General features: G+C 40.7%; 3 protein-coding genes across 3 annotated transcripts in view; 2 read left to right on the forward strand and 1 right to left on the reverse strand.

The window, feature by feature from the left end:
* The window catches only part of LOC138037952 (uncharacterized), a 9,126-nt gene extending 434 nt beyond the window's left edge, over nt 1–8,692 (forward strand). Inside the window, exons 2-6 of the mRNA XM_068883785.1 lie at nt 3,146–3,269; nt 3,891–4,069; nt 4,820–4,967; nt 6,693–6,758; nt 7,329–8,692. Of these exons, the coding sequence (XP_068739886.1) occupies nt 3,146–3,269; nt 3,891–4,069; nt 4,820–4,967; nt 6,693–6,758; nt 7,329–8,272 (1,461 nt within the window). The 3' untranslated portion in view covers nt 8,273–8,692. The remainder of the gene's footprint in view (nt 1–3,145; nt 3,270–3,890; nt 4,070–4,819; nt 4,968–6,692; nt 6,759–7,328) is intronic.
* Nucleotides 1–15,000, forward strand: part of LOC138020166 (zinc finger CCCH-type antiviral protein 1-like) — a 45,950-nt gene that overhangs the window by 6,601 nt on the left and 24,349 nt on the right. The window lies entirely within an intron of this gene.
* The window catches only part of LOC138020137 (uncharacterized), an 11,457-nt gene continuing 10,624 nt past the window's right edge, over nt 14,168–15,000 (reverse strand). The window contains exon 15 of the mRNA XM_068867167.1: nt 14,168–15,000. This exon is cut by the window's right edge and continues 1,085 nt beyond it. The gene's annotated coding sequence lies outside the window, so the exon portion shown is untranslated.

Genomic DNA, 15,000 nt, shown 5'->3' on the forward strand with positions numbered 1-15,000 from the left:
CAACCTATAGATATCTAAAATCTGGAGATTTTTTCCATCCGCTCTCCCCACCCTCCCCCCTCGATCAACCTACCCACTCCCCCTCCCCTCCTCTCCCCCCCCCCCCCTTTAAACGCATCAACCCATCCCCCAGCAGCTCCTTCAGAATACAAGAATATTCTGCCGCCATTGTGAATTTGCGGGAAAACAGAGTACTTATGTCAAGAATTTTTATTGGTTAATCGGAGATCCAATCAAACAATCGGTTATATGGCTATGATAGCTAAAGGAAGTCATTTTGTTTAGTTCTATTAACGTGTGTTTGAAACTCAGAGACGAAGAAGTGCATTACTGAAACAATGAAACGAGTTTGAAAAAATCGATTTTTTATAAACTTGGGGATGCAATTTGAGTCTAGAATGGAGAAACGTCTGTGAAAGGTTCAGAGTCGTTTTTATCCGGGAGATTTAATGACCCGTACGGGAGACCGGGAGATTCGTTCCGTATCCGGGAGACTCCCGGATAATCCGGGAGAGTTGGCACGTATGCGATCGACTTACGCACTCTGCCAGTTTCAACAGTCTTTCTTACGGTATTTTAATTACAGGGTTTATATACTGCGTTACGGCAACAGTTAAAAGGATGTATTAATAAACGGTACGGTACACGTGTACATGTGCTATAAATGAAATGTGCTTTCCTTGCCCTTCTTCCTTCCAATTTATAGCATCGTGTGAGCTTTTTTAGGTTAATGATTTTCAGGGATTTAAGGCGATAATGGTTGGATTACCGAAGCTATTATAATACGCCCAATGATATAATTTTTTATGTCCTTTTAAACTGCATGTGTCCATTCTCTTTTTCATGGCAGGAATCATTGTTCCATTGATCTCCTGTGGCAATAAATATTATAAACTTAAATACTGTATGGTCCCAATTGAAACAAAACTACAGTAACATTCCCTGAGACATTAGGTGCTTTCCTTCAATAATCACAGCAAAACAAGTGAAAAGCAGTGAAAAGCAACAATAGCTGAAAAGGTCATTTTACAGTTGTTTTCTCAGTGACCTGGCCTGTGAGTGGCAATGTGTGCATTGATACAGATCTCGCTAGTTTTATGTCTTGCTGTTATGCTAACTAGTCTGCATTTGCATATGAAAATTAAAAACGTTGGTATGTAAACAAGGTCTCTGGCACTATATTGCATCCATTCATATGCCTGGAACCTAAGCTACAACTGTGAAATGGTCTGTTGTTTACTGGTCAGGATGCATTATTTTGAAGTTTATCAGGGGCATAACTTACCAAGGAATACAGCCACTCACAGGTTTTGATTGAAAGGGTGGACATGTACCAAAATACCCTTAATGTATGGAGTTATCAGAGGGACCAAGAGGGACCAGACATTAGAAAAGGGCTTTATATATTTTGACTGTCAGTTCAACAATCAAAGCAAAATAATTAAAGAAACAAAGTTGACTCTATGAGTTGGCAACACTGCTATGTTTCCGGGTCAGAATGCATTTTAATTTGATAGGGTCATGCAACCAAGAACCATCCAATCACAATCTTTGTTTTGTTGAGTGGAAATCTACATGTAGTTATATACCAAAAATTTATTTGAAGGGGGATCCGCACTGATCATAATTTTGTGGTATACTACTCAAAGGTATCATGCACTTACGTGAGTCAATGGGTGGCCCGTTTGCCAAGATCCCAGTTTACTGGTGAAACACATTAAAATTCAGTTTTACGCTTACCTGACAAACAGGCCAACCTGTTTAGCAGTTAGGCAGGCTTAGATATCTCTATGTAATTTTGTTTACTGGGCATGCCAAGCAATTTCAGAGCACTTTCCCCTGTACAGTTTGTTTTTGTGGTTGTTATTATTAGTATTATTATTTTTAATTTTACTTCTTTGTTACATATATATGATATTTAGACCATATAATTGTAATACCAGGCTTAAACTCATCCCAGCAAACAGAGTAAGCCTGGCTAACCACATAATTGGGTACTAAGAGTAGGTATGATGGTAGCATTGCTGTGGGTTCCTACATTGGACACTCTTGAAGTGACATTCAAGGGTTGTTTTGTAAGTCATTTGCATAACAGTGTGCCTTCCTGCTTGCTTTGAAGACATTGAGGTGAATGATGTTTAGGTTAATATGTCACAGTTTGTCTAAAAAAAGAGATGTACGGGCTTGTTTTCAATAGCCATGCAAAAGTATTGTGCTCCGAGTAGGGAGGATGTGCACATTTATGTTTCTGGTAAATCAGCTTTTTTGTCCTAACAAAAGGTTCTAATGATCTAAACTTTACCGTGTTTTTCGTGTATGTTGCTTTTGCTTTTTTGCTTGTCTTGCAAGTGAAATTCAGCTTTAATTAATCATTGTAGTTATAGCCATGCGAGGCTGGAATTGTCATATACACATCCATTTATCTAGAGAGAGAGACTGTTGTGTGTTGTTTTGAAATTGAAGTGATTAATCTTTTCAATAGATAACCTTTGAAAAAAAGGATATGCAGTATTTGTTCAGTTTGCATGTGATCATTACCTTAACAAATTTTACCGTGACAAAAAGAGCAATTCCAACCACAAAATGTTTTTTCCATCTTATTTTGATTAGTGTTCAGACTTGGCCAGTCCTCAAGTTGTTAATCGTGGCTTTTTATTTGAAACCTCTTTGTCTACAGAGTTGTCTCAAAATGTAATTATTGCGTCAAGTTTTCAAATAATCTGTGCATTAACAAACTTTTGGGTGCTATGCTTTACCCACTTTGATGTTAAAAGAATATCCATATTATCTTACAGTCATTGAAAGGAAAGGAAAGGAAAGAAACTTTATTTAAGTGTCTAATCTTCTAATGCTGTAGAGCACTAATTGGGGACACTGTAAATTGAAAGTAACAAGTTAACGCAAATGAAATCAAATGTTGGTTTTTGAGGAGAGGGGAAAACCAGAGTACCCGGAGAAAAACCTCTTGGTGCAGAGCAGAGAACCAACAAACTCAACCCACACATGACACCGAGTCTGGGAATCAAACCGGGGACATATTGGTGGGAGGCAAGACGTGCTCTCACCGCTACGCCATCCCTGCACCCCAAGGGATGCAAGGTAAACATAATGTAAATAAATGTAATTATGGTATTTCCTTTTGAAGCACTGGATAAACAATCACAATTCCAACCTTCATGGCACCAGACGAGTAGATGCGTCTACCAGCAAAAAGCTAGTGAGGAAGCGGTCTGGCTTCAACGCCTTTACAAGTGAAATGCTTAAGAATGGTAAGTTTATTTTATTTTTTTTTTTTTTAGTAAAAGTTTAATTTGATGTAGTTTCAAAGTTACCTTAATAAAGCACACCATGGTTTTTAATAAATTCTGTGATGTCCAATTACAAAGATCCATTGCTTTGGGGTCATGCTGACACACCAATACACACACCGGTATACAATATAAAATAGAATCTATTACCTTATGTTGATAATGTTAGTTCTTACTGTGATACTTAGTAAGTATTGTTATCATTTTGGACTGCATACCATAATGATAATTCAAATTCAGTAATTAATTCTTGAAGGAGAAAGATGGGAATGTGTAATTAATCCATATCGGTAAAAGGAAAAATATTTGCTACAAATTTAAGATATTAATTCTCAATTTTTTTTATTTATGTTAGTTGAGGTATCAGGGTAAATACCAACTATTGTGCCTTTTTTTATTGAAAAAAATACCCAGTATTAAGGGTTGTCTAGGTTCTATTTTTGATTTATGATGAGGTTATGTTGTCGTACACAGGAAAAACAATGGATGCTGCTGCAATCATTCATTCAGGCAGTGCACGGTTAAGAATTTTCATTATGACGCTGAAAAAAGGATTTCGCATATGTTCATTTGTTTTCACAGAGCAAGTTGGTGGAAATGCTGAGGTTTTTCGTGCCCTTGGTGAAAAATGGCGAGGCCTTAATGAATCTGATAAAGATTCTTATAGAAGGAAGGCAGCTGAGTCAACCTCATTGACAGGTGTATCTTCACTGTCGCAAGATGAGAGGGCAAAGAGGATCATCAAGAATATGATGAAGGAGGTAGCTTGACTATTTGCATACAAAAATTTGTCACTTTGTTATGATAATAATAACAATAATATTGGTAACAAATACTTTTAACTGAAATATTCACACTAGGAATATTTCATACATTTATGCTCATTAGTGCACAGTTATTTTGTCGTTATGGGGAAGTTACTGTTGATGTGTAAAAGATCAATTTATGGAAATTATGTACATGTGTTTTAAATGAAAAGGCCAATGAATAGTAAACAAGGTGAACCTCAAACCTTCCTCAAACATTTTGGGTGCTCTCAGATTTCCAAGTTTGACAGTGAGGGTGTTTAAATTCGGGTAATGATATATAAATCCTTGATAATATTATCATGCCCTGTATTAAGAATGGGCGACATGTGACTGGAAATATTCCTTGCAGGGCAAATCTTTTTGGGTATATTTATAATGGCGAGCTGCTGTCTTGTAAGTACCATACAGATTTCACCTTTTAAGTAGTACATGTAGTTCTCTGTGTGTCACTTCTGTAATTTGGACACAATAATAAGTATGGAGGCGTGCGTGTGACCAGTGATTACTGCATTTCTATTGGCTGGCATGGCATGAGCTATTACAATTATTGTTACAATTAATTTTATTAAAGAAGCACAGGCTAAGCTTTGGTACAGATCTAGCAAGCTTGAAACTAGTAGAAGAGTGGTTGGAATAATTATAGTTATACGCCATAATAAGACAGTACAATGCCAATCTTAGTTTTGATAAACTTAATTGCAGGTCGCAGAACTGGAAACATTGGGAGGCCATTGTTTGTTGTTGTGTGGTTTGGATGGAACACTCTATCAAGGAGCGTCTTCAGTTGGGGAGCGGGTGATGTCTGCACCTGGTTGCAATATTATTCCCTTGTTTTCTAGTTACTTGCAATGTAAGTTAAGATTGTAAATCACTTACAGAATTCAAATTTATCCTGAAAGTGGCATAAATTTATTTGGAAAGTTACCGTTGCAGTGATTTATTTCTTCACCTTCATTGTCAAGTGATATTTTAACTGAGCCTTTTACTGGTGTACTGCTTTAAATAATGTTGCAAATATAACGTACCTGTTGTGTAGACTATCGGATTGGGTGAAATGTTTGTTTCAGTGGTCTTGATTGTGGTAGGTCTACAGCTGTGGTACGTAGTTCAAGCCCCTGGAGAAGTTATCCTGTTTCTCTGGAGTTTTCAAGTGACCTTAATGCCAGTGGTCATTCACTTTCCTATTGCATTTAAAATAGACTGTTGACAAAAGCACATGTGCACTAGTACCTCGTTATTCTATATATTTGGCTTACAACATACATGCGTCCATTGTTTTTGTTGTCTTGGATATGTTCCCAGGATCTTTTCGGCTGACATAAAAACATGATAAGTGTGATAGTTTGTGTTATGGAGTGAATTACATTAAGCCACTGGTTGATTACACAAGGTCTTTCGGTGATTGTCATTGCACCATTCCAAGCTGGCTTCAGAGGTCAACAAAAAGGCTGACAAGGCAGAAAGATTTGAAACCTTGGAAAAGGGACATTAACGTTTTAAAATTTATTATCTAGACAGAAAAATCTCATATAATTTTTGTAGGTTATCATCCAGAGAACAATTTCAAACAAACACCAACAGCAGAGGACTGTTATATGTTAATTTTTGGTATATAAGTGTGGAGTACAAATAGATTGAACTATATATGCCTTGTGGATAAGATTTGGTTTGAATAGACACCTCAAGGAAATGCTGAGGACATGAAATTGCAGCAGACCATGTTTACGAAGCATACTGCACGTAGCGGCACTTCTTTTAAATTGAATCAGTTGCTTAATTTCACTGGAGCTTTGTAAAAAGGCCAAACGCTTGTTTCACGTTGCAGGTTGGAAGTATAGTTAAAGATACCTTAACTGCTGACCCCCAGTCATAAAAGGACTATCATAAGATGTAGTGTTTGGATCAAAGTACTGACTATTTTTCGAACGGGTAGCTTGCAATTGTTGTAAAGTCCATTATTGTTTTCATGGCAGATTGCTTTTTTGTCTGCGTCAGCGGTTAAATTATTGATAAGTACACTTCCAACCAGCAAAAGTTATAGACCGAATGCATAAATGGTGGCCCAAAACCACTAGCCTCGCTCTCAAGCAACGTTTCTTTTGTATTTTGTCCATGCAAACGAGGCTAGTGAGTCTAATTAGTACATAAACAAAAAAATATTTCTTGGCCGCCATTTATGCATTCGGTCTAGTCATGTATGCTGTACTGTGCATACACGTTTGCTTTGCAGTTGTATGTCATGAAGAATTCATATTTAGACATGTTTCTTGCCTCTGATTAAAAGATAGACACGAAATGTAACTTGAAAAGTTACGAGTCACAGACCCAAATCATAGATGATGTTAGCAGCCTCAACAACCTTGGGTCTTGTTGGATAACCCTCTTGTCAATCTGTACACTGGTGCACCAGGCATTACACCTCCAACAATTATTGCTAAGTATGTAAAGGCCAATGATTGCCCTGCAATATACATATAAGGATTTCCTAATTCATTAGTATTTTTAAGAGTAATGGGAGAAACTCCCTATAGCTAGGAGCTTTAGTTCTGACTGTGCTATTTTTGATTATTTAAAGGTCACCAGGACAAGAAAGAGGAAGTGTCAACAAAACCTCTTCAGGAACTGTTCAATGCCAAATATAGTATGCTATTCGTGTGTCTTAGTTTTGTTTCTCCCTCGATACATCAGGTGTTTTCCATCTTCAAGCGAACGGACAGCAGAGAGTCTATCAGCCCCTCATAGTTTGTAAATGAGCACGGTGTTACAGCTGTAACTTACCTGCAGCATACTTTGCTTTTTATAAGCTCTCTATAAGTATCCTCTAAAGGCAAGCCATGGTAATGGCTTAATCCGAGAATTGGGCTGATCTCTCATATACCTCATCTACCCTCCATCCCTCTGTATCCGATGTTCCTGTTTACCCGCTGTTCCTTTATACCCCCTGATCCTCTGTCCCTCTGTTCCTCTATACCCGCTGTCTCCCCTCCCTGTGTTCCCCCTGACCCCGTAGTGGTCCATTCCTCTGTACCCTGTGTAAGACAAGTTCTGTTCCTGTGTACCTAGTATTTGTTGTATGATGCTATTAGCTGTTAATGTTTAACTATTTCGGGGCCCGGTATATGAGAGACTACCCGAGAACTGCGTTTTATCTTTGAGCTATAGCTTGGCGAAGCTATTTATGAAGATTAACTATGTATTTTGATCTGTATAGGCGATCTTGTCAAAGAAGAAGCCCGCAAAATGCCATATGCTAAGCTTCAGCAGCTGGGTATTGTTTTTAAGGACTTGCCCGATGATTTACTGAGAGAAGTTGGAAGAGTGCCGAGGAAGCCTGCTCTGTATGGTACTGGGCAACGACGCAAACTGTGGCAGACACGTCATCAATGGACTTTAAGTGTTTCCTTTTCAATGGATACTTCCTCACCTGCCAATGACGCCCCTTCTACTAGTGACGCAATCACCAATGTTCCAAGTGTCATTCGGGTTTCCCCATCCACGGCCATTACAGACACAACCACTGCCCCTGTCAGTGGTCGCACACTCAGTTTATGTACGGCAAATAGCCTTCCCACTAACTCTTTCTCTTTGGTCCCCGTCAGTGATACAACAACCACCATATACAATGTTTCGGTCCCTGCTGTTGTTCAGCCTTCAGAAATCCACTCATCCACTCTCCCCTTTGGTGATAGCCCCTCCAGTGTATTTTCAACCTTTGTCCCTCCCAATCAAGCTACTACCCGAGTCCAAGTTCGTCCACCCACGTCCACCCGTCCATGTGGGCCATTACATAGACAACCTCCCTCTCAGACTGGTTTTATCATTCCTCAAGGTAAGATTGCATGCTTGCAACACTACAAATATGATTGTTCAATGTACTTTATCCATGTGTTTTACTTATATTCCACAGGCACCGAGTTCGGAATGATGCTTCCTGACACAAGCAGCAGAATCCATGCGGTTTGTGTCTTGACTTCGAGAACTCAAATGCACGGTCGATCAGTTGCTCAGGGAAATGTGGTGGTCGAAGTTCTTCGAGTGCTGAACCCAGCACTGCATCCCATATTTCCTGGTGCATTTGATGAGGAAGAACCTGTCTGTGTCGGTGGCTTTTACGAATGGCCTTGTAGCCAACTTAAATTTATGAATCATGACTGAATTTTTTTCGAGGTATGCCTTACTTCTTTCCGGCGTGCATTTTTCGTGACTATAAAGTTAGAAACTGTTAAGTGTGAGCAGTAAGTACTTCAGTTAGTAGCAGGCAATTTATCAGTTCGTGAAACTGAATAAACGCTTTCATTGCCTGGCAAACAAATCCAATTTGAAATGCACAAACCGACACTTGTTGGAATGTACTACCTATAGTGGAGAGATTTAGAGGGCGACAAAATATTTTGATGGAGATCCTGTTAGCAAATCTCAGCACCTGTCCCTCAATGCTCTCAAAAATAGTTAGGATTTTCTGGCAGCACTCTTGAAATCTGTATTTACGCCAATATATTTTTGCGTTGCCTTTTTGCAACGATTGTTGTAATGTAAATGTTTGGTTTAAAGTCGTACACGATATCCTTGAGCGGATTTTGATAAAGATGCTACATCTTCAACAAAAATAAGAGAGGCGACGAACTCAGGCCGGCATGAGTTCGTATCGGCCTCCATAATTTCTTGGTATGCGTTACATAAGACAGGCCTGGCAATGAACTCACACCGGTCTGAGTTCGTACCGTTGTCTTGTAAATGACAACAAATCTCAGACTGGGTCGAGAAGTTTCAAGCCTGCGTGTATGCTTTTGGGTCAGCCATATATTTATTGGACGAAACATTATTTCGTCCCGAAACCACACCAGGTACAGGTACAAGATCATACCGGTCTGAGTTCGTCCCGGTCTTATGTATATAACCCCCAATTTGCCGAATTCTAACAAGGACATTCCTGAATTTTAAGATCTATAAACTCAATTCCCATTCGGCTATTGTATTGGGGGTACAATCTTTTCAGCTTCTTCTCTGGCTTCTGCGCCTAAAATGGCAGGGAAGAGAAGTCAATTGGCCAGCAACAAAATTATGTACTTGCCACTTTTCGAAGTGACATGCTGAAATCCGGTTGACATATGGAACGAAAGCACGTTACGGTATCGCTTGGCGAGTTGTCAGGAGTAGTCCATAAAGTTCGTAAAAGACTGGGCCGTATTGCCATCTGATGTACGAAGTCAATTTCTTTCAATAGTTGGCGCACGTACACAGTCACGACTTTTATTTGTAATAATAATAATGATAATAATAATAATAAATAGTAATAATAATAATACATAATAAAATAAAAAAATAATAAAACTTTCTTTAAGTGTCTAGTCGTTCTGGCGACGGAGCACTAATTGGGGACACTGCAAACTGAAGTAAGCAATTAGCGCAGGTCAAGTCAAATGCTAGTTTTTGAGGAAAGAGGAAAACCGGAGTACCCGGAGAAAAACCACTCGGTGCAGACAACTAACAGACTCAACCCTCGTATGACGCCAAGTCTGGGAATCGAACCCAGGCAACATTTGTGGGAGGTGCGTGCTCTCACTACTGCGCCATCTCTGCAGCTAATGCAGTTCTTTTTGCATTTTTGCGCTAACGTTTCTTTTTTCAGCGGTTTTAGAAGGTTTTCTTTACATGATGTTCAACTTCCTTTCAACTGTGCTCTGTCGAGACACTTGAACGGAGTGGATCCAGTGGAGATGACAACCTCTGTTGCTAGTGCACGTGAAGAACATATTGCGGGATGCGTGCTAACATTGCAGATCTTAATTAATGGAAAGTTCCTTCCTCCGAATGTGAACTCTTCCCTAAAAGGGTTATCTTCTGAAGTTAGTTAACTCATTTGGGAACAGCCCTCTTATTGTCATCATTATTACTATTATTATTATTATTATTGACATTGTAATGCAAGAACGAGCCATAATGTGATATTTAAGAACACTCTATTGCCGTGACTTTGTCAATACAAACGTATAGTATAATTGTTATATATTTCTACGGAGTATTATTGTGAATATCATTTTTAGGATTTTAGTAGATCATATATTGTAAATTTCAGATTGTTCTTGAAAGAATTTGTTAATAAAGTTATTACCATCATTATCATTATCATTATTATTATTATTATTATTATTATTATTATTATTATTATTATTATTATTATTATTATTATTATTATTATTATTTGTTTTAAATTTTGTACTTTGCGGAACTTGCATTCTTTCGAGATACTAGCCAGTATCAAAAATACCAGCGGCCCTATGCCCCATTGGGGGCAATAAGGACTAATATATATCAAAAATACCATACTACTCTTTGTTTGCCCCTCCAAAATTCTGCATAAATTATTTTATTTTGGGACTCACAATGGTCCCAAGAGAGACTGAAGCCAATGCTAATGCAAATTTTTGGAGGGACAAGCCACGAGTATTATGGTATTTTCGATTTTGGTACATTAACATTTGCCCCCCTGGGCATGCCATAATGTCTTTCGAAACAATATAAATCAAAATGACCGCCGTATCGGTGAAAAGGTCAATTCCAAGCACATTAAAGTTTTCTAATCTGTTATCTAGAGAACGGTTTTGTACTACTTTTTAAATATGTCCTATCATGTAATTTTTTCTTTTTTTCATAATAAAGTTTTTGATCGATTGGTTGATTACTTTTGGTGATCTGTGCGTCCCAAACGTTGGTTTAATTAACGGAGTGTATGTAGAACTGTACCCCGATCCGCTTTGATTACCTCTTGCTATTTGCAACATGACATGAAATTTTCTGTATTTGTGTGATTTCAGTTGAGAAAATTGAAATTTGGATCGCATTAAAGTGTGATAAAAAGTTAAGCGGCGTTTTGTGGTGTGTTTTGTGTTCTGATGTCGGATCCGACTTCTACTTTACCGGCTGCTAATAAAATAAAACTGTTTGAGCAATCTTCGCCAGTAATTAAAAAGAAAATAACAAGGGGGTTTAAAGCAGATCTAAAAAAGGGTAAAAACTCAATATTCGCCCTGCCTTCTGCTGTCTTCTTCAGAGGAATGTACTCTGCAAGTCACTGAATGAACATATATAGCAACTAAAGAGGTCATTGTTCATTGTGCGTTCCTCCAAAGGGTGGAAACCAGTGATGAGTAAACCCATGGGAAGGATGCTCGTTCAGTAACAGAGTTCTTGTCCAGAAATGAATGCTACGATCATGAGATTGATCTTCCCTTATTATTTGTCAAGTCGGTGACTGACTCCCGAAACAGGATACCCGGGCCGACAAGTCGGTCAGTGTGGAAAATAGGAAATTGTTTTGACAAGTCCAAAACTTACTGCTGAATATGGCACTCTTCCCTTTCATCAAGGGCTGAAGACAGGCCGATTCCCGGTCAGCGATGGGGAAAACCGGGCCGTTTGGTCCGATATCATGTCGGCCGACGGGACAAGTAGCGCACTTCCCGGTCGGCGGAGAGTAAACCCTTCCCGCTTCCCCTTGGCCGACTGAGGGAAAAGTCATTCCAAGTCTCCTCCTAGCCAGGTCCCTCCTTCGACCCGAGCCTGGGCGGGGAAGGGGCCTGTTGTCATCGGACTCTGAAGGCCGGCGCGCCAAGTCCCCACGGTCTTGCCCCCTCCCTCTCCTGTTTTGGTGCCGGGGCCTTTACACTCGGCATGGGGATGAGCGATCCGCCGGGGAAAGAGTCGTCTCCGGAACTCGTCGGGAAGATGCCCTCCGTAAGGAAGACGCATGAGTCGTTGGCCCGTAACTCCGCCCCTCCCCCCCCCCCCCCCACCGACCCAGCGATGTACACGCAGTATCCCCGAGCGCATGTCGTAGTGCCATTGATTTTCGTCCGGCGTCCCCAGGAAATGCTCTCGATACAGGATACGGACTACTTTTGGGGCCGTAACTGTTGCTCTCGTACAGCTGGAATACCCCGACCCAAGATGTGCCCTCGGAATCATGTGGTGCACATCGCGGTGCCATCGGTTTTCCTCCAACATTCCAACATCCCCAGGGAAGGCTCTTCATAAGTGACAAAAACACCTTTTGGGGGACATAACTCCCCCCGGTTTTGTCAGATCCCCCCCTAAGTCAGCGAGCTAAACCTCCTAGTCCCCTTGCAGGTGCCTGCCAAGTTTGAGGGCCTTAGCGTAAATCCGAGTGTCGAATTTAGCGACCATTACTCTTGTCGACTTCTGAAGAGCCTTGAATCCAGTGTGGAAGTACAACTAACAACGGATTCGCACTGCCAAATTACGGGAAAAAAACATATTTTATTTTTTGGAGTTAACCCACAATGTCATATACCATTGGAAAGGTCTCGACAAGATCTATCACGTGACGAAGTTTGGTGATCCTGTGTCATATTGGGTACCCTGTGTGAAGTTTTTCGTCCATAACATTCATAGGTTTTATTCCCTTGGGACCCGACTTCGTGTGCGGCAAGAACCCGTGGCCCAACGACTTTTGGCACCCTTTTCGCCCCGGGGCGAATCGACCTCTCCCCGCCAGAGGCCCGAGAACACCCCCAGTCAGAGACAAAAGTACCCCCCCTGGACTCGTCCTACCCACACCAGACGTCCCCCCCAGAGACCTACGCGACCGCGCCCCCGGATTGGCCAAATTTTAAATCCCGGGGGAGTTATCCCGAAAACATTGTTTTTTAGTTCTTGGCGACTATCCTCCCTCCCCCACCCCCCTGATTTGTCCGGGAGTCGCGGGGTCGGGCTAGAAAGATAACACTCGCCATGACCAATCTGGCGGTCAAATCGGTTTTCTTTTTGGCCCCCCCGGGAAGGAGCCGCACCCCTGCGAAGATGGGATTTTTTGCGGTCTTGCTGTTTCCCCCCCTTCCCTCCTTGAGAGCTACGCCCCCTAATACGCAAGGAATGACTCGCCGTCCGATGAAGAATCCCGGGGTACCCTCGGTTGGGCCGTAGCACCTCGGGGCGAGCTGGCACCGACACCTGGAGGTGAAACGGTCATGGCCGTCTACCTCCCCCTAGTTTTGAGCTGGGACCCCCTAACCCCGAGAAATGCACTCGCCATCCGAAGGGGCATCCTGTGATGCCATTAGTTTGTCTGGTTCGTCCCTAACCGATATAGGCTGTAAGCGTAACACCCGCCCTCCCCGCTGGGACCCCCTAACCCCAAGAAATGCACGCGCCCTTTGAATTTACATGTACATATGGCATTGGTTACTCTCTAGCACCCAGTAGGAAGGCGCTGCATACGATAGAGAAACGTGTTTTTTGGCGAAATACCCCCCCTCCACGAGACCCCTATAAATGACCTCGCCATCCAATGGCGCCTGTTGTGGTACCATTGGTTAGTCTTAGTTGTCCCTGGGGAAGGGCCTGCATACTACATGCAGGATTTGCGTACTCCAGGTTTTAAGCGTCCCCCCCACTCCCCAAACTGCTTTCATGCTGCGACCTCCTAACTCCAGGAAATGCACTCCCACGGTGAAGTTACATCAACAGTTGGTATTGGTTACTCTCTACCACCCCCTGGGAAGGCCAGGAGCCCATCACCCGGAGCGTGGAACTTACCTATTTTCGTGCAACGGCGTTTTCACAAGTAAGGTTATTTTTAGATTGAATTTCCCGCTAATGAGACTCCGACAGGAGCCCGATGACTAATTACAAGAAATTAAGCTGTCGTCATAGGGTCACCGAACCGGAACTGCCTTTGTTTTTTTACCTAATTCGCGGGAAGGGCTAGTCTAAAAATAAACCTACTTGTGAAAACGCCGTTTCACAGACGCTGTATGGAAGTTGCACGCTCCAGATGGGCTCCTGGGAAGGCCCAGAATGTTAGCAACATCATCCTTTAGTAATTTGTAAACGTACTCCCACCACACCTTACAGAATCTGCAGAATCTCAATGTTTTGTTTGACTCGAAATTGGAATCAATTAATATTCAATTCCCAAAATTCCAAATATGTCTTAAAATGAATTTAAGACGTTATACACGTTTACGGTCTTTGCTATCTGTGGTAATACTCTTAGTAAAGGAATATTGTCTCTGAACAGTGCCACAAATCTTAAACGATCATTTGTTATCTTTAATCACTCCATATTTTTACAACATGACACACTGTCCTTAAATTTTTTTTCATTAAAAATTCTTTCCAAATAAAAGTCCCAAAAAAAGGATCTGTAATTTCCCATTAAGTCCTTCTGAATAATTCTATTGCAATACATTCTATATATTAGTAAAGATTATTTTTTAATAAATCAACAAATGTCAAGCTATGGTGATTCTTTCATAATCCATTTAATTATGCAAATATTTAAAAGCACTTCAATTTTGGAAAAACATATAGTTTTCCACAAAATAATTTCATAACATTTATGCCATAAAATGGCAGTAGTAAAACGGAATTACAATCTCATGTGCGGTAGAGTGCAATACATTGCTACTCCTACGGTTTACCGTACTTATCAGAGAAGACTGGAAAGTCTAAACATTTGCAGAAGCCACAAAATTACGGCTGGACTTTGTCCTAAGTTTGTTAAATACCACAAGTGTTGGTTTTGACAAGATTTTTGCCATCGATTGGATCTCCAGTACGTGATACGCACTGCTTCAAATATTCATTAATCATCATTCAACATTCATGTAATATGCATCAAAGGTACCAACCAGAATTTGATTAATAAGAAATAAATGGTACAGCAGTGTCAGTACCATGACAATTGCATGCTCAAGGGTAAGGCTTCTTTGCAACGACATGACCTAGTTATTTTACTGTGAAGATCACTGTTTCATGAATGTCTTGTATTCGTTCATGAAGTCTGCATATTTACAGTAACATCGTGTAGGGAAATCTTTGCTGACGTCATTGTTTATAATTTGTCTCATTAACATACGCGT

The sequence above is a fragment of the Montipora capricornis genome, chromosome 2 (genome assembly GCF_036669925.1).
Source record: "Montipora capricornis isolate CH-2021 chromosome 2, ASM3666992v2, whole genome shotgun sequence".
In the NCBI taxonomy this organism is placed as follows: Eukaryota; Metazoa; Cnidaria; class Anthozoa; order Scleractinia; family Acroporidae; genus Montipora; species Montipora capricornis.